Genomic DNA, 19,865 nt, shown 5'->3' on the forward strand with positions numbered 1-19,865 from the left:
CGGCAGGGGAGCGGAGGGCGCAGCTGAAAGGGAAGCGGGTAGCAGGAGCTGCAGGAGCAGGCCCTGCCCACAGGAAGAGCCCTCTGCATTTCTATTATTTTATATTCTCGTTAAAAAAGAGCCTCAGTCCGTAATTAACCAGGTCTCCACCAGGATTTTCTTTCTATGTGTTTTCTTCCTGTTGTTTTAGAACTTTAAAAAAAAAAAAAAACAGACTTTGTTTAGATTTATAGCATTGACTTTTACACACATACAGAATCTTTCCAAAATTCTTAAAATCTTGTTTCTCTTTTGCAAGGGAAGAGGGCGAAAAAAAAAAGTGACTTGGGCTTTGTTGGCTGTCTGTATTCAGTGATGGGAGAGAAGAAAATTAGAAAGGCATCTCACTGGTGCTTTTCTTTTCTGTTTTAGTGCCCCCACCTTCAACCCTGTAATATCTGTAACTACTCTTAAAAAGATTTTGCTTCAGGCTTTTTTTTGTTTTGTTTTGTTTTTTAAAGAAAATGAAAGGAAAAAAAAAATAACAGATCCAGTGTCTTTCTTACAATATATTCTTTTATTGCAACATTGTCCTCAGTCTGGAGAACTGTGTCCCCATGGATGGACACTTCTAGAATGTTATAAATAGAACAAAGCCTGTCACTATAGAACAGAGGCTCCCACCATGCCAGGCCCCAGGGCAGACGGCACGCAATGGCTTGTGTTTCTCAGGCAGCAGGTCCTGCTTGCAGGAAGGGAGCCCGGTTGGTTGTGGTCCGCAGGAATGGAGGCCTGGGTGAAGCCTCTATGGGGTGGCCATCCTTTGGGGGAGAGACACAGTCTCTCTTAGGCATGGGCAACAGCATGGAACAGACCTGGGCCACAGCCCAGACAGGATAGACCACAAAACCCCAGTGAGGCTGGTATCCTAAGAATTCTGGCCAAGTACCCAGAGGATACCGTTAAAAGTACGCAGGGAGAGACAGGGTGGGCCAGGGCAGGGCCTGAATTTATTCAGATGAACTCATCAGCCACTTCTGCCTTAGGTTTGCGGTCCCAAATAGGCTTGTCCTGATTAGAAGTCCTCTAATAGAGGAGTCACTTTTTATTTTTTATACCTTAACATCATTGGTGGAAGGCATTATTGCCACAAGGCTGAGCCTCCAGATAAGTGACATTGGGGTTGGTCAGGAAATCAGAGGAACAAAACCACAGGGTTCCCACAGGGTACTCCTGCCCCAGCATCAGCTAGAGATTTGTCACAAATTTTCCCATGACGCTAGCCTGGAAGCATGCAGGGGTTCCCCTGCTGAACCCCAATCTATTCCCTGAATGTTAGCCAGATTGCAACCCATGAAAATGGTCACGCTAGCTTGGCTGCCTTTCCTTAAACACCCCCAGCAGCTGGCAGACCAGGCCTCTGTCTTAACCCTTTAGGTCTATAAAAACTCGCTCTCTGGTAGAATGGACTAACCAGGAGAGAAATTTCATCTAATGCTTCTTAAATATAACCTATGGTATATAATCAGGATCTAAAAATAGAAATATGTTTCATGAAGAATAAAGATGGTATGGACTAACAGTTTAAAAATCAGGCTCCTATTAATCTGACTGTTGCAGGATGTACAGGCTTCCCCAGCCCCCATGTGATGGGAGAGGTTGGGATGCAGGCCATCCCTCCATCCCAGCCCCACTTCTTTAGCCAGTCTTCTTGTGCAGGCCCTCTTTCCTGCCCTTAGAGACAGGGAGATGCTTCCTGTCACCAGGAGAGGGAGCTCTCTCCCCTACTCAGAGCTCTGAATGCCACATACCGTGCGTGTACGTGTACGCGTGTGCGCACATGCACGCGCACGCACACACCCAAGAGGAGGCTGGGGTAGAGAAGGCAGGCTATGCCCTTCCCAGGAACAACTGAACCCTTCAGTCAGCATGAGTGCAAGAACACCTTTCCAAACCCAGAAAGAGTTCCTTAGGGGTGTCTTTTTTAACATTAATATCCCTCCCCCTCTCCTAGTTTTTGGTTTTCTATAAATTGTGTTTCTGGTCGGTACTTCACTGACGTCTTACTCCAAGAAAAGAGCTTTTGCCTTTAGGCATTTGTCAAGTGGGTACCATATGTCAAGAAATCTGATCCCCAGGTGGCGGTGGTACCTGTCTCTCGCCCGGATTCCCCATCAGGGTGGAGACTGTTTCATGGTTTTCCAGCTCGTGGAGACCAACAGGTCCCGGCTCTTGGCCAGCCGAACCATAAGCCGCCCCACATAGAAGCCGCTGATCTGGCCCACACCGTCATTTCTCCCCATGGCCAGGAGGAACGTCAGTGAACCTGTGGAGCAGAAACACGCACACAACCTAGAATCCTGCTCGCTGTTCACGGGCCTGCAACTCCCTGGACACAAACCCTTCCTGGAGCCTTCAGTGTCGGGGCAGGGAAATGCATACGGCTTTCAGGAAAGTGGCCAAGTCCCCGACGTATCTTCCTAGAGCTCTGGGTTGGGGCTGGGGGTGTGGGGGTGGGTTTCCCAGCTTTCAGAGTGTATTCTAGTGTTCAGGCATCCTAAAGTCCACAAAGGCTTCTCCGCATCTAACCCAAACTCTCTTAAGACTGTGCCACTGTGGGGCTTCCTCACCTGGCTTGTAGGTTTTGAGGGGCCTCTGTTTCATTGAGTTGACAATGTTGGCCACGGCGACGTTGGCGTGGAGGCCGGCGTGATAGGCCATCTTGGGCTCCCTCACGTCGGCGCAGTCTCCGATGGCGTAGATGTGGCTGTAACCTTCCACCTGGAGGTATTCGTTCACTCTCAGAGCGCCGTTGCCGGCCAGCCGATCACCTGCCAGGAAGAACGAGCCTGAAACCAAGATCCTGAGCTGCCATGGCCACTTCAACCACAGTGAGGACTGGCCATGGTGCTGGTCCGGGCACCCTCTAAAGGCACATCCTCAAGAGGCAAGTCTCCTTCCTGGTTTATTTCTGCCTGACCTCCCCACCTCAGAACGCTTCCTGCAAAGGTGAGGTTACAATTCTAGGGTAGAAACTGGTCAGAAATATCGGAAAGGGTCACTTCTTACAAAGTTACCACAATTAACAAGAATTCACTTATGATGATTAAGTCACAACCTAGGCAAGTCTTAGATTTCCTTCTGAATGAGGATCAGATTTTTAAAATAAATGCAGGGCTTTAATAAATGATAAACTTTTCTTTATAAGGGACTTTAGACAGTTTATCTTTGGAAATAAAACATTAGGACCGTTGTTTTAAGCCCTCGATCCCACCCCCAAACACAGCCAGGACTAGTTTCTTTCTGGGATTGGGTCATTCTTTTCTGCTAGACACACAACAGAAGCTTCTTATCTAGGAAAGGTACTGGGGAGCATATGATGGGGACACGCCCACAGTGGGGCCTGAGAAGGAACCACTAAGTCTCCAGCTCACAGATGGAGCCACGGGTCCAGCTCCCTCATCTCCAGTTTAGTTCAATAGGTCAATGCTGAGCTTTAAGAACAAGAGGTTTCATTATCGCCCCCGTTCCTCAAGATTGTTCCAAGCTCAAGTGGTCAAATGTCTGGGTCAGGATTTTGGGAGAGCAGCACCTATAGACAGAGAAAGGCCTGACCCTGGAATTTCCCCTACGTCTGCAGAGAAAAGTAACAGAAAGCAAATCTTTCTCTCTGAAACCTGTTTCCATTTCTCACCACTAGGGGGCGGGATCCGATTTTGGAAGAATCTGGTCACTTTGGGCACCTTGAGCTAGTTCAGTTCAGTCGCTCAGTCGTGTCCGACTCTCTGCGACCCCATGAATCACAGCACGCCAGGCCTCCCTGTCCATCACCAACTCCCGGAGTTCACTCAAACTCATGTTCACAGAGTCGGTGATGCCATCCAACCATCTCATTCTCAGTCGTCCCCTTCTCCTCCTGACCCCAACCTTTCCCAGCATCAGAGTCTTTTCCAGTGAGTCAACTCGTCGCATGAGGTGGCCAAAGTATTGGAGTTTCCGCTTTAGCATCAGTCCTTCCAATGAACACCCAGGATCGATCTCCCTTAGAATGGACTGGTTGGATCTCCTTGCGGTACAAGGGACTCTCAAGAGTCTTCTCCAGCACCACAGTTCAAAAGCATCAATTCTTCGGCTATCAGCTTTCTTCACAGTCCAACTCTCACATCCATACATGACCACGGGAAAAACCATAGCCTTGACTAGACAGACCTTGGTTGGCAAAGTAATGTCTCTGCTTTTTAGTATATTATCAAGGTTGGTCATAACTTTCCTTCCAAAGAGTAAGCGTCTTTTAATTTCATGGCTGCAATCAGCATCTGCAGTGATTTTGGAGCCCAAAAAAATAAAGTCTGACACTGTTTCCACTGTTTCCCCATCTATTTCCCATGAAGTGATGGGACCAGATGCCATGATCTTTGTTTTCTGAATGTTGAGCTTCAAACCAACCTTTTCACTCTCCTCTTTCACTTTCATCAAGAGGCTTTTTAGTTCCTCTTCACTTTCTGCCATAAGGGTAGTGTCATCTGCATATCTGAGATTATTGATATTTCTCCCAGCAATCTTGATTCCAGCTTGTGCTTCTTCCAGCCCAGCGTTCCTCATGATGTACTCTGCATATAAGTTAAATAAGCAGGGTGACAATATACAGCCTTGACGCACTCCTTTTCCTATTTGGAACCAGTCTGTTGTTCCATGTATAGTTCTGACTGTTGCTTCCTGACCTGCATACAGGTTTCTCAAGAGGCAGGTCAGGTGGACTGGTATTCCCATCTCTTTCAGAATTTTCCACAGTTTATTGTGATCCACACAGTCAAAGGCTTTGGCATAGTCAATGAAGCAGAAATAGATGTTTTTCTGGAACTCTCTTGCTTTCTCCATGATCCAACGGATGTTGGCAATTTTATCTCTGGTTCCTCTGCCTTTTCTAAAACCTGCTTGAACATCTGGGAGTTCACGGTTCACATATTGCTGAAGCCTGGCTTGGAGAATATTGAGCGTGACTTTACTAGCGTGTGAGATGAGTGCAATTGTGCGGTAGTCTGAGCATTCTTTGGCATTGCCTTTCTTTGGGATTGGAATGAAGACTGACCTTTTCCAGTCCTGTGGCCACTGCTGAGTTTTCCAAATTTGCTGGCATATTGAGTGCAGCACTTTCACAGCGTCATCTTTCAAGATTTGAAATAGCTCAACTGGAATTCCATCACCACCACTAGCTTTGTTCGTAGTGATGCTTTCTAAGGCCCACTTGACTTCACATTCCAAGATGTCTGGCTCCAGGTCAGTGATCACATTATCGTGACTACCTGAGCTAAGTCACCATCAAAACAGCCGAGGGAAGCACAGCAGGAGTTGACCCAAACTTGAAGCTTGATGTCACCATTCAGAAGACACCAAATAAGCTGTTGAGATAGGGTGGGGTAGGGGGTAGAGCACCGATTCCTGGGGCAGAGTCCTTCAGGACCTTCCCCAGGGGCTGGAGAGAGAATAGGCAGCCTGCAGAGGGGCCCACTGCTCAGCCTCCCACTCACCAAACGCGCTGCGGTAGGCTGCACTGTTGATCTTGATACCGTTGCAGACAATCACCAGGTTGGCGTCCACCTCTGTGCCTTTGTCCGTCTGCACCTTGATGCACTCGCAATGCTCATTGACAGGCAGCGCCTCCAGGTTGCTCACCCGCTCACCTGTCAGGGGAGGCTCGTTGACCAGGAGGCTGGCAGAGGGCAGTTGTGTCTCCAAGGCTGAGGCCCAAGCCAGGGCTGGCCTAACAGCCGGACAACAGTGCGCTCTGCAGCCCTGAGAAGCACCAGCGGGACATCTGGTCCCAAGGGACCCAAGGGGAGGCAGGTTCCAAGAAGCAACTTGGGGAAGTGAGGTTGTCTCCCAAGAGGTTCTGCGAAAAGTTATTTGAGGAAACCACCTCCCTGAATGTGCACTCCACTAGCCCAGCCAGGCAGGACGAGCCCTCCAGGCTTATCCCCGTCAGGGACAAGGGAAGTTGAGGAGCCCACTGTCCTTGCTGCCCGGAGGAGGGCTGTACAGTCTCTTCCATGAAGCCCAGGAGCCAGGAGGGCTTTCACGGAGCAGACACCTCATCCTGCCAACAAAAGGTGAGAGGGTCGGGAAGTGAACTGGGGGGGTCACACCCCCGGAACAAGAGCCCCACCCTAAAATGCTGGGTAGATCTCTTCCCTCCTGCTCTGGACAAAAGCCATGCTCTTCACCACCCTCAAAAAGTGAAAGTGTTAATCACTCAGTCGTGTCTGACTCTGCGACCCCATGGACTGTAGTCTGCCAGACTTCCTCCGTCCATAGAATTCTCCAGGCAAGAATACTGGAGTGGGTTGCTGTTCCCTTCTCCAGGGGATCTTCCCGACACAGGGATCGAAACTGGGTCTAGATTCTTTACCATCTGAGTCACAGGGAAGTCCCACCACCCTCAAAATACAAACCAAAAACACCTCTTCTCTCCACCAAAGAGATATCATAATTCAGGTCAGATCTTTTACGTGATTTTTAAACCATTCAACAAATGGGTCCCACCTGTACTCCGTCCAAAGCAACAGCCAGGACAGTGCTGCCTCCACGACACGGAAGTCTGTCAGGACTGGGGCCTTGGCCCTGCCCAGACACCTCCAGCAGGACAATGGGCTAAGCGGGCACTGAACAGAGAGCCTGGGCTGAGTGCGGCCACCCTCACTCGGACTGTGGGCAGAGACCAAGTTTCTGCCAGGGAGAGGGGCCGGGCAGGAGGGACCTTGCACATACTCAGCAGCAACTGCACGCCTTTCCGGAGCAGGATCTCCTTCACTTCCTGCCGGACACAGGGCAGGAGTTCTGTGTCTGCGAGGGCCATCTGGGAGTGAATGAGAGTGACCTGGGGGCAAAGAAACACAGGGCAGAGAAAAAACACTGAGTCTCCCACTCACACAAAGAGGCCCGAAACATAGCAGCACTTCTCCCCCACCTCCTCCCAACTTCCAGTTTACAGGTGAGGAATCTGAGGCCCCAGAGAAGTAAGTGGCACACTGGCAGACCGGTTATAAGACAGCAGAGAGTCCGCCTGCAGTGCAGGAGACCCGGGTTCGATCTCTGGGTCAGGAAGGTCCCCTGGAGAAGGGAATGGCTACCCAGTCCAGTATTCTTGCCTGAAGAATCCCATGGACAGAAGAGCCTGGTGGGCTACATTCCATGGGGTCGCACAGAGTTGGACACAACTGAATGACTAACACTTTCACTTTCAGACCAGTTAATGGTGAACTGGGCTGGAACCCATATCTCCCGGACTAGAATTCTTTCAGATGTGCCAATGCTTCTTGACACGTACCTCACCGAGCGCCATGTGGAAAGTGATTTTCAAGCATCCCTGGGCACTTACACAGTCTCTGTGTAAACCATCGACACTGTAAATCAGGCTGACATTTACACTAAAGCTGATTCTAAAACTGGTGCTTCCAGACATGTCTATTTGCTGCCTGGGTCAGTGCAGTGAAGTGGAAGGCAGCCTGTGGAGATGTTCAGAGCTTGGACTTTGAAATCAAACTGCCTGGATTGAAATCCCATCTCAGATATCCACTAAGACACCTCCCAAAGACTTTGTAAGGTGGACAGTCCCACTCAGAGGAATTTTGTAATGATGAAATGACAAAATAAGTAGAAAGTGCATAGCTCAGCACATGTACGTGTGTACTCAAGTCATGTCTTTTTGGGTCCCTATGGACTGTAGCCCACCAGGCTCCTCTGTCCATGGGATTTCCCAGACAAGGATATTGGAGTAGGTTGTCATTTCCACCTCAAAAGGATCTTCCTGACCCAAGGATTGAACCCGCATCTCCTACATTGGCAGGTGGGTTCTTTACTGCTGAGCCACCTGGGAAGCCCCAACTCAGCACTCCTTCAGTTCAGTTCAGTTCAGTTCAGTCGCTCAGTCGTGTCCAACTCTTTGCGACCCCATGAATCACAACACACCAGGCCTCCCTGTCCATCACCAACTCCCGGAGTTCACTCAAACTCACATCCATCGAGTCGGTGATGCCATTCAGCCATCTCATTCTCTGTCATCCCCTTCTCCTCCCACCCCCAATCCTTCCCAGCATCAGAGTCTTTTCCAGTGAGTCAACTCATCGCATGAGGTGGCCAAAGTATTCAGCTTTAGCATCAGTCCTTCCAATGAACACCCAGGACTGATCTCCTTTAGAATGGACTGGCTGGATCTCCTTGCAGTCCAAGGGACTCTCAAGAGTCTTCTCCAGCACCACAGTTCAAAAGCATCAATTCTTCGGCAATTGGCTTTCTTCACAGTCCAACTCTCACATCCATACATGACCACTGGAAAAACCATAGTGTTGACTAAACGGATCTTTATTGGCAAAGTAACGTCTCTGCTTTTTAATATGCTATCTAGGTTGGTCATAATAAAGGGTAACTACTATTACTCTTACCTGTCTACTAATTATAAACACACAAGAATTATACTGAGTTATTTACTACTTCAGACCAGTCTCTACCCCATAAATCAAAATTAATCAACGTCTACATCAGTCACTCATAATAATTTCCAATAAATCATCAGAGAATAGCCATATAATTAAATTAGCCTATATTGATCTTACTTTTCAAAACCAACCTGCCTTTCTCTAGGGAAAAAGAACCAGCCACAGGCTCCATGTGGCCTCCAGAAGCTGATCTGGCATCAGCTACAGGCAAGCTCTCGCATCACGGATCCATAATTGCTGATCATCACTCAGCCCTAGGCTGAGCCTTTACAGCCTGCTTCCTTTCTCTCCAAGATGCCAGCAAGATGCCTCTATCCCTCCACAAACGGGAGCAGGGCCACCCTCTAGCGGGCAGAAAACAGTGCTGGCCAGTCCTTCCCTGGCAGGGGCTGTGAGGGGTGCACTGCAGGGTCCCCCTATCTGTCCAGGGAGAAGACTACTATCTCTTATCCAGAAAAAGTGAAAGTGTTAGTCGCTCAGTCATGTCTCACTCTTTCGCAACCCTATGGACTACAGCCTGCCAGTCTCCTCTGTCCACGGGATTCTCCAGGCAAGAATACTGGAGTGGGTTGCCGTTTCCTCCTCGTTTCCTCCTCCAGGGGATCTTCCCGACCCAGGGATCAAACCCGGGTCTATTGCATTGCATTGCAGGCAGATTCTTTACCATCTGAGCCACCAGGGTCTCTAACCCAGACAAGACACCAATGAGGGAATCTTTGACCAAGCTGGTTGTCAGCAAAAAGAGGTAATCAAAGTTTCTATCACAAAGGAGAAACTGCTGCCAGGGACACGGGAGTTAACCTTTTGTTATGTTTCCCCCCTGGGCTTGATCCTCCAGGTTGGCCTAGAGGGCAGAACCCCTCACTGAACAAGGGCACACCCTAGCTCTCCAGGAAGAATTCCCAGCAGAATGGGACTTTAGGGGGACCTCAGTACAGAGAGCAGGAGATGGGAAACACATGCTCCCACTTTATGTTAATGGGACTCCCTTCCCAGGCCCTCAGCAAATTCTGATGTTCATTAGACAAAAAAGAAGCCCACTTTTGGGAGTTCAAACCCAGGTTCACTGGCCTACCTCTTTCTCGGGGTATTCCGTTTTAATCTCTGCTGCCATCTCCACTCCTGCAGAGCCTCCTCCCACCACCACGATGGACTGTGAGCGCTGGACCTGGAGAAGCAGGAAATGTAAGCACACCCTCAAGTCCACCCCAACGCTGGGTCCAGACTAGGAAGCCGGTACCTTGACCAAGGAAGCATAGAGAACCCTTTCCAAGTTCAGGGTCCAAATAAGCTTCCTGGGATATCTCCCTGCATTTCTTACTAAGCTCTCACTACCTGCCCACCTTGCAGATGAGAGGATCTGCCTGAGTTCATAGGCTAGGTTCTTAACTTCTAGTCTAACAAACGTCTGCTCGTGACTATGGGAGAAGTTCCCCAGGCCTCTCAGTGGCTTTGCAGAGAGGGAAAGGCCTGACCTCAGTCACACGGCTGCATGACCTTCTCCAGGTCCCCATGCCTCATCTATTTAGTGGGGACAGACACATTCCACCCACCTCTCAGGATCCCTGTAAGAGCCAAGAGCATGGATCCAAGCCCGCCCTGCACAACACATGCCCGTACAAACAGGAGCCAATAGCTACAGGAGCAGGTCTAGATGCCCATGTTCAAACTCTATGACAGGTCCAAAGGTCTTCTCCCAGGAGCCTCTTTCTGGTAACTGCATCTCTACAGTGCCTCTGCAGCCCCAGACACCTCCTGGGGGCTCCCTGCTGCATCCCCGGGTGTCCCACAGCTGCTTCACTCTCCAGGGACCCCCCACCCCCGGCTCTGTCCTCAGTCCCCGCCCCTGGCAGCGGGCGGCTCACCTGCGTCACCATGTCCTCATAGGCCTGGATGGCCATCTGCTGGCTGGAAACCTGGTTAAACTTGCCTGGGAAGAGCCCAGTGCTGCCCGTGGCCAGGATGAGATGAGAAAAGGGTAGGGCCTGGGAGGAGCAAGGGAAAAAATGGTAAGGGTAGAGCCTGGGCTTCTGCATCCAACCCCAGGCTCCACCAGGCAAAAAACTATTTCTGGGGAATAAGTAGGATTCTAGCTTCCATTGTGGAGTTAGTCTAGAATCTCCCCATTACTACCATTATTCTAGAAGAAACTTCCCCCATCCTGGCCAAAAGAAGAAAAAAAAAGAGGGAAGGAAATCCTGTTTGGAACTTAAATATTGGGCTGGCCAAAAAGTTCATTCATTCAGGTTTTTCCATAAGATGTTACAGATATAAAATTGACAAAGGCAGAGCTGCTCTGATGGGAGGGAGACTGGAGGGTCTGTATCCCACTCAGCCCCCCACTCCCCCATGGAGGCCTGAGATGCCCTCAGGGACCCAAAACCACAGGATAAGGAGGTTTTCTATCATCATGCCAAGCAGAGGTTCTATAGTCTTAAAATTGATTCAAGGAGGACTGATTCACAAGAAATCACACACTCACTAAAGACAGGAATTGGAGCCCCTTTGTCCAACCCCCACTTAGCTTTGACTAGAGCAGAGGGCCAGGCTGGAGGGGACCCTCCAGCGGGTGGGCAGGTGGCGGCTCACTGATGGATTTCTGGTCCCTTGGGGATCCACCAGGCACTGAACTAACACCATGCTGAGCCCAAACTCCAGGAGGAAAACCTCTGCACCCCTCCCCCACTGGGTGATGTGGCATCGTGGCGCCTACCCTTTGATTCCAGACAGTGAGGGGGCCTCTGGGCTGGGCAATAAAAACCACCTGGGTCCACATGCTGGTGGAGTCTTTCCAGCTGTGGGGTCTTGGGCAAGCCTCTTGAGCTCGGGGCACACTGAGACTATCCCACCTCCCTCCCAGGGTCACAGTGGGCATTAAAGGAGAACACATGAGGCTTGAGACAGTGCCTGGCACACAGGGAGGGCTCCAAAAATGTCTGCACCACTCTTCTGTGGCCGCCGGGGTCTGGCCTCGGCTCAGGAGGCATCTGCTATCTTCCAGGCACAGGGCAGGGATGGGGCCGCCTCGTCCCCAAGGAGACCAGCCAAGGTATCCTCCCAAAAGCAACCACATCCCAGGGGCCTCCTGAAGTCAGTTGAGAACGGCCAGCCCCTGCTGGACTCACCTGGTCATCCTCCAGCAGCACCATCTGATTCTTCAGGTCTATCTCGACCACCACGCCCTGCCTGAAGTTTTCCTTGAAGGTCACCGAGTAGGAAATGAATGTCTTTTTGGCAAACCCTGGGGAATGGATAGAAAGGAGATTTCAGTATAAAATTGGGCTGCCCACAGGAGGCCAGAATAACTCAGAACCCATCCTGAGCTGCATGCCAACAGTGACACCCGTGGTTAAATGACTCCTGGGTAGCCACTACCCCCTAAAGCACCCAGTCTGAGCCCCAGGTCCTTAAGGAAGCTCACACTCTGACTTCTGGGGCCTTCATGTGGTAGCTGCTTAAGGGCAGGAACTTAAGATTCCCCAGAATTTGTCAATGGTAGAATTCAGGCACCTTGCCGTAAAGGGAGAAAACCACCCTCTGACCCACAGGCCACTGTCACAAAGAAAGCCCCAGAGAGGGGCCCCTTACCACTCTCCACGGAGGCCCGGAGGGCTGCCACGTTGTGGTGGAAGGAGTCCTTCATGTCCACCAGCACAAAGGGGATGTTCAGTGCCTGCAGCTGGCTGGCAGCAGCGATGCCACCAAAGCCCCCGCCCACGATCACGACGTGCACGGCCCCCACGTCCATCGAGACCTGGGACCCCATCTCGGACCGGGCACTGCTGGGATAGGAGGAGAGACCACATCAGATTCAGGGGGGCTCAAGGCTGAGAAGGCAGAGGTGGACCCACAGGAAAAAAGGCTTCAAATGCCAAGACTTGATCTTCTGAAAGCATGCAATCACCTTTCGATGAAACTCCAATTTTTGTAAAATTTGAATTAAATTCCAAAGGAACAAGGGGTATCCTAATTCCATCTCATCCTCCCAGCCCCCTAGTTCCCGTCTCCAAGGCACCTACTGTTACCAAGTTTATATGAATCCTTCCAGAGATATCCTGTGCACCTACAACCATGATTAATTTTTTTTGCACACATTAAACAACGATTTCGCACTTATTTTCACTCACTAATATATTCGTTCACTCAGTAATATAGATTAATGATCCTCTTGCTCTTTGATGTGTTCTGTGCTGTGGATTCCGTAGTCAGAGACAGACAGAAAGATAAGGCTTAGCCCTTGTAAAGGGAGGATTTCAAACTCAAAGGGCCAGTGGACGATGTAGGAAGCTGGGTAGGTGCACACTAACGAGAAACGGTGCATATACCTCTGGGCAACTGGTAAGCAGAGGCCACATTAAAGGAACTAACAAAATTCTTTAAGGACCGCATTAAGCAGACAGTGACTGGATTCCACCCCGCTCACAGGTCACCAGCTTCAGCCCCAGGTCTAAGGAGATCAGTTAGCCTGTAAGACAACCAGCCTACAAAACAGGCTGCGGTGTGAGGCCATGACAGTGGGGTCAGGAGGAGGGGGGTGCTGGAACAGAGGAGGTACAAAGGGACTGCTGGGTGACATCCCCCAGGAGAGAGCGGGCAGGAAGAAATCTCTGCTGAGAGAAGAAACAGTGCTGGTTAAGGACCAAGAAGGAAGTCTGCGGCTGAGAAAGAGGCTGGAGAAGCGCTGATCATGGGGGCTCCAGGGAGAGGGCAGGCAATGCAAGGTCCTGCTTGATGTCCAGGAAAGGGGACCTGCAATCAAAGACAGGATCTGCAAGGAAAGAGGGCCAGATCTGCAGGCCAAGTGTGGCCCAGGCTCACACACACACACGCGTGAGCACGGCAAGGAGCCAGAGGAAGCAGACAGACAGCAAGCACGTTCCAGCCCACCTGGTACCCTCTCGGGAAGCACTGCAGGCAACTGGAAGGCCACCACTTTGTCCCGCATCATCTGTGTGGTCTGGGGCACAACACCTCCCCTCTCTGGGCCTTCACTTACCCTCTGTAATGGGAGGGGCCAGCCCGCAACCTCCTTGAACAGTAGGTTTCCAAGACACGGTGGTCCCCAGATCTTCTCACCCTTATAGGGGCAACTTATGGTTGGACCTCCAGGCACTGTTGCCACTGGTATTCAAATACACACTAATTTCTCCTCTGGGGAAGTAAAAACCTGGGTGAGGAAGGACAGATCTGGCATAGGAGATTGGAGGGAATTTAACTTTGCCTTTCATTGACTAAATGGTCCCCAATGTGTTGAAACTTATGCATTCTACCATTTTTTTTAATTATGACTTTTTTTATTGGAGAAAAAAATATCAATAACCTCAGATATGCACATGACACCACCCTTATGGAAGAAAGCAAAGAAGAACTAAAGAGCCTCTTGATGAAAGTGAAAGAGGAGAGTGAAAAAGTTGGCTTAAAGCTCAACATTCAGAAAACTAAGATCATGGCATCTGGTCCCATCACTTCATGGCAAATAGATGGGGAAACAGTGGAAATAATGGCTGACTTTAATTTGGGGGTCTCCAAAATCACTGCAGATGGTGATTGCAGCCATGAAATTAAAAGACGCTTACTCCTTGGAAGGGAAGTTATGACCAACCTGGATAGCATATTAAAAAGCAGAGACATTATTTTCTCAACAAAGGTCTGTCTAGTCAAGGCTATGGTTTTTCCAGTGGTCATGTATGGATGTGAGAGTTGGACTATAAAGAAAACTGAGCACCAAAGAATAGATGCTTTTGAACTATGTGTTGGAGAAGACTCTTGAGAGTCCCTTGGACTGCAAGGAGATCCAACCAGTCCATCCTAAAGGAGACCAATCCTGGGTGTTCATTGGAAGGACTGATGATAAAGCTGAAACTCCAATACTTTGGCCACCTGATGTGAAGAGCTGACTCATTTGAAAAGACCCTGATGCTGGGAAAGATTGAAGGCGGGAGGAGAAGGGGACGACAGAGGATGAGATGGCTGGATGGCATCACCGACTCAATGGACATGGGTTTGGGTAAACTGCGGGAGTTGGTGATGGACAGGGAGGCCTGGCGTGTTGCGGTTCATGGGGTCTCAAAGAGTCAGACACAACTGAGCAACTGAACTGAACTGAATTGCTTTACAATGTTGTATTGGCATCTGCCATATGTCAACATGAATCAGTTTTACAAATGAGAAACTGACAGGGCTGGGACCAAAACAAGCCCCCCAGCAGGTATTGTCACCTTCATGGTCCCTGGCCCTCAGAAAGGCTGTCCAGACACAGCCCGAGGAGTGTTCATCAGGCTGAACCTGCCAACTGGGCCAGGACCCAAGAGGACCCTAGGGGCCAGCCAGGGACAGAAGCAGACTCCAGGAGCTGAATGGGGCCTGGGAATGTGGCAGGTGGTCAGGCAGGCTATGGAAGGGGTACATTTCACCTGCCCCCTTCAACATGGCCCCCCCCGTGCCAGCCTGCCCATGGGGCCAGCAGCCAGTGAGGAGGTCAGAGAAACCACCCAGAGAGCTCTGCTTCCAAAGCCAGGGGGTCATAGGACTAAGAGAGGCTACCAGCTTGTTGGGGAGAGGGGTCCACCATAGGCCCCCCAGGGAAGCTTGAGGTGGAGCCTTGAGAAACAGCTGGATCCAGGGGCCTTCATCACAGAGGAAATACCTTAGGCCAAGAGGTCCAGTGGCAGGAAGGAAGCGGGTATGAAGGGTTCAAGGAACAGGTTTGGGCAGCCAGGAAAGCAGGTGACAGGAGCCAGCACACACAGAGGACTGTCATGTCAGGCCAGTGTCTCAGCCTACAAGCTGCCCTGAGGCCCTCACAGGGAAGAAATCCCTGCGAGCCCAGCACAGGCTGGACGAGCAGTGGGTTAGTCAAAGGAGTTTAACTCCTGCTCCCTCAGCACCCCTGGGATCATTAACTGGTTCCCAGGAGGGCAAACCCTAGCATCTCCCAACTAGGCACAGCCCTCAATAAACGTGAACTGATTCTCTAGTTGTCCAGGTGCAGAATGTGGGGCCTGAGCACACACCCAGGCCCAGGAAGGGCTGCCATAGCCGGGTTGGGGAGTGGAGGCATTTCTTAGCCACAAGCTTCCTGAGGCCCCTCTCCTGGAATCTGCCCTTCTCTCTCCTCCACTGACCCCTGACACACCCACTTGCGGACAGGGAGCCTGGCGGTGCTCCAGCCCATTCCACCCTTTCTCCTCGGCAGCCTCCCTTGCCCAGCACTCTTGGACACCCTCCTCTCCCGTGGCTCGTCCAATGCCAATTCTTACCTGGGCCCAAGGACAGCTGGACTCCCCTCTGGTCAGCCGTGACCTACTTCACCAGACACCTAAACCCTTGGCTTAAGTCACGGATCTGCACTCCTAGGCACACGGCCTGTAGGCGCTCAGAAAGCAAGTGCGCAATTGGTGATGTTGAATTGCAGGTTTTAACGTAGTAGCAGGACTGGGCAACCTGCCTCAACCAACGGGCAACTCCATCAATCAATGGAAACCTCCACCAGTGGGAGATTATAGGCTACACTATTATACACCCATACAGTGGAATATTCCGGAGGCAATTTTACAGTGGAAGATTTTTTACATGAAAAGTTTGTTCATGATTCATCCGCACCCACAGATTATACAAGAACGAGAGAGAACCATAGCATAAACTATGGTCTGTGGGTGATTATGTCAACACAGGTTCATCAAATGTGACAGATGGAGCACTCTGGTGAGTGGTGTCAATAATGGAAGAGGCTACGCATGTGTCGGACAGAGGGCGTATTGAAAATTTCTGTGCCTTCCACTGTTTTTCTGTGAACCTAAGACTACTCTAAAAACATCATAAAGTCTTAAAAAAATAAAGCTTGTCCATGAAAAAGTTAGACAGTAGAACAGCATGTAGAGCCTGATCTCATGTGTGGGCCACCAAGCACAGGTGCCTAACTGCACCAACATACACGCACGTATTGACGACAACAGCGGGCAGCCACTGAGCTGTCAACAACATCTGTGCATCCAGTGGGGGGGGTTCCTCGTCATTTTGGCAAGAACTTCAGGAACTTGCCCAAGATTAATCCTCGGCAGTCTGACCACATCTGCACTCTAAACCTAAATGCTAATAGTGCTTGCCAGATGATGTTTTCATTTTCTTCTTTGAGCTTTTTTCCTCTTTTTTCGTACTCTTTGAATATTTTTAAGTGAATATACCACTTTACAGAAATAATAAAGTTTTAAAGACAGAGCAGGCCTCCTACTGCCTAATATTCTAAATTAAGACATGTGGGGGATTTCTCTGGCAGTCCAGTGGTAGGACTCTGCACTTACACTGCCGAGGGCCCAGATTCAGTCAATGGTCAGGGAACCAAGATTCCGTAAGCCATGCGGTGCAGTGAGATGTTTTTCATATATTATGAAATTTACTGTCTTAGAGTGTACAACTCAGTGGATTCGAGTACATTCGTAAAGTGGTGCAACCGTCACCACAATCTAACACCAGAACATGTTCATCACCACTCCCCCTAAAACAGACTCCAAATCCACTAGCACTCGTTTCTCATTCTTTCCTTCCTCCAACCCCTGTAATCATTAATCTTTCTGTCACTATAGATGTACCTATTCCATACCTTTTGCTTCTGGTTTCTTTTGCTTAGCATGATATCTTCAATATTCATCCAAGCTGTAACTTGTATCAGTATTTCATTTTTTTTTTTTATGGCTGAGTACGGGCAGGAGGAGAAGGGGACGACAGAGAATGAGATGGCTGGATGGCATCACCGACTCTGTGGATATGAGTTTGAGTGAACTCCGGGAGTTGGTGATGGACAGGGAGGCCTGGCGTGCTGTGATTCATGGGGTCGCGGAGAGTCGGACACGACTGAGCGACTGAACTGAACTGAACTGACTGAACTATTCTATTGTATGGAGATAGTACACTGTGCTTATCCTTTGGTCCACTGACGGGCATTTGGGTTGTTTCCCGCTTTTGTCTAAAGTGAATAATGCTGCTAAGAATGTATAACTCTTTGTGTGAACAAAAAAATTTCTTGAGTATATACCTGTGATTGGAATTGCTGGGTCCCATGGTAACTCTAGACTTCACTTTTTGAGGAACTGCAAATCCACCATCTGATTTTACTAATCATCAAGCCAAGAGAACGAGCACAGTGGATCTTAACTGAATCTTCCCAGATGCAGAAATGTTAGCATAAAATAAGGTCCAAGAGAACAAATCCTAACTGTCCAACAACTCCTAAGTAATGCTATCTTTGCCCCTTCCCCAACACACACACAATCTGGTTTATACTCAGATTTTCTCAGTAAATCCTGTTTCCTCTGCCAAGGACACCCAGCCTGATCCCAACGGGACTCTTCTCTAATAAAACAAAGGGCTTTTAGGAATCAACTGAAAAATGAGGAAGTTACATTTAGGCCAAAGCTGTGAAGAGGTCACGCCTCAGAAGACACACAGTGCGAACCATGTGGGCTCTGATCAAAGGGTGGATATCACCCCAGAATTGTTTCATAGAGATTACAAATAAAACCCACTGCTTTCGAGAGCTCACTGGTTATGCCCAAGGTAGATTCCACAGCCATTTCCAGAGTGGCTGACCTGGATGAGAGGGCCTAGCATGTGTGTGTGCGTGCGTGCATGTGTGTGTGTGCTAAGTCGCTTCAGTCATGTCTGACTCTTTGCGACTCCATGGACTGTAGCCTGCCAGGCTCCTCTGTCCAGGGAGTTCTCCAGGCAATAATACTGGAGTGGGTTGCCATTTCCTTCTCCAGGGGATCTTCCTGACCCAGGGATCAAACCTGCGTCTCCTGCATCGCAGGTGGATTCTTTGACCACTGAGCCACCGGTGAAGATCTGAAAGGGCCTAGAGAGTGACTCAAAACACCATGAACATACCCCTCCCCACGGGGGAAGGCAAAGGGGTGGGTGGCTTCCCTCGCTGGACACCAGGGCCCAGGCTGAGAGTAGGCACTCCACAGCCAGCTCCTCAGGAAACATATGCAGAACAAAACCCCAAAAGACCAGTTTCCAAAAGGGACTCAAAGTCTGAAGAGGGGGCTGTCGTTTCATGACCCAGGAGAGGGCATTTTTGGACAGACAGGTTCCTTCATGTGTCATATAGCCTCTGGTGCCGAAACCCAGGCCACACAACTTGTACAGTCTCCTGGGAGCCAGTCACTTTGTGGTTCCCTTAACATCCCCACAGTCTGTGCCTGGACCCCGGCTTCCTCATTTCACCACCAGACATAGAGATCAGGCTGGCCCTGGAGCATACCTGCTCTGCCCAGCTCCTCACTTACCTGTTGGATAGTCCTGAGCAAAAGCCCGTCCAGCTGGGCCTCATCTCCCTCTCTGAAATGGACCCTCCAGATGCGAGGTTACTGACTGCGCTCCTTGGAGGCCTCTGAGAGCTTGGGGCACTTACATACCCAAGGAGGCCTCCTTGATGTTTTAACACGTTTACATATTTTGAACACAAGGTGCAGAGCTGGGACACGTGGAAGCCCCTTCCCAAACTATGTCTGAACCTCTGCTGCCCTATGCCTGCCCTGCTGTGAGACCATCAACTCCCAAGCGCCTTGCCCCCCTCAATTTCATGGTACAATCAAGGGGCAGAGAGAGTGTAACCAGAGGGGGAAGACAGGGTGTATTTAATGGGGTGCTTTGAAAGAAAAATGCCAGACATCAGGCACCAAAAGCAGCTCCTGCTGGATCAGGAGTTCCTGGACCCGCTGGCCCATCCGAGTTACTTGAGTCACCTCTGGCCTTAATTTCCGGGAAAGCTGGAACTCCGTGGAGAAGCGGACCTCTCAGTGCACCCTGGAGCCTGTGGACACTGGGTAACCCCCGCATTTTCCTCCTGACTCTGAGGCTTTGCTCCTGCCTTGTGACACCGGCTTCAGTCCGCCCACGGCTGCTTCCACCATCCAGCCGCGACCCTCGAAGCCCTCCCGGGATGGGGTTGGGGGGAGGGTGTCTGTCTTATTTGGGAAGACTTAGCACGGATCTCCAGGATGAGGGGTGAACGGGGTGACAGGCAAGTTTGCTCCATCTTCGCTGGAGCAAACTTCCCCCTTGACTTTTGGGGGACCTAAGGGGCAGTGCAGGCCTGAACCCCGCTACCCATACAGATCGCCGTCTCCTCCCACGGCCACATCGGGCGCCCCGGCCCCCGACGCTGTTCCGGGCAGCTTGGGGCCCAGCAGGCATGGGGGGTCCCGGAGAGCCCGCCCGGCGCGCCCCTCACCTGCCGGCGGCCTCTTGCGGCTCCCGCTCCCGCCAGCGGCTCCCGTTGTCGCCGCCCGGCCCGAGGCCCCGCCCGGGCCGGCGTGACTCGGCGCGTCCGTCCTCCAGCCTGGGCTGTGCCCCCGGCGGCCCCCCAGGGAACTGCAGCCGCCCGGGAGTCCA

At 50.6% G+C, this 19,865-nt stretch overlaps 1 protein-coding gene across 5 annotated transcripts; it reads right to left on the bottom strand.

The window, feature by feature from the left end:
* Window positions 1-53: 53 nt before the first annotated feature.
* On the bottom strand, window positions 54-19,849 carry AIFM2 (AIF family member 2, ferroptosis suppressor). 5 transcript variants are annotated; one of them, XM_088841937.1, is made up of 10 exons: window positions 19,705-19,825; window positions 12,060-12,253; window positions 11,597-11,712; window positions 10,337-10,456; window positions 9,547-9,639; window positions 6,745-6,853; window positions 5,508-5,660; window positions 2,610-2,810; window positions 2,131-2,305; window positions 54-192 (listed from the first exon to the last, which is right to left on the bottom strand). In XM_088841937.1, exons 2-9 carry the CDS (start codon window positions 12,235-12,237, stop codon window positions 2,154-2,156), a joined length of 1,122 nt encoding a protein of 373 aa, XP_088698063.1. In that variant the 5' UTR covers window positions 12,238-12,253; window positions 19,705-19,825; the 3' UTR covers window positions 54-192; window positions 2,131-2,153. The 5 variants fall into 5 exon arrangements, with proteins under 5 accessions (XP_088698063.1, XP_055281531.2, XP_055281528.2 ...); XM_055425556.2 differs by lacking the exon at window positions 54-192 and adding an exon at window positions 538-800 and having other exon boundaries at window positions 19,705-19,849; XM_055425553.2 differs by lacking the exon at window positions 54-192 and adding an exon at window positions 538-800 and having other exon boundaries at window positions 12,060-12,250; window positions 19,705-19,807.
* Window positions 19,850-19,865: the final 16 nt, after the last annotated feature.

Source organism: Moschus berezovskii, chromosome 12 (genome assembly GCF_049115385.1).
Source record: "Moschus berezovskii isolate FMDL1 chromosome 12, NW_MosBer_1.0, whole genome shotgun sequence".
NCBI lineage: Eukaryota > Metazoa > Chordata > Mammalia > Artiodactyla > Moschidae > Moschus > Moschus berezovskii.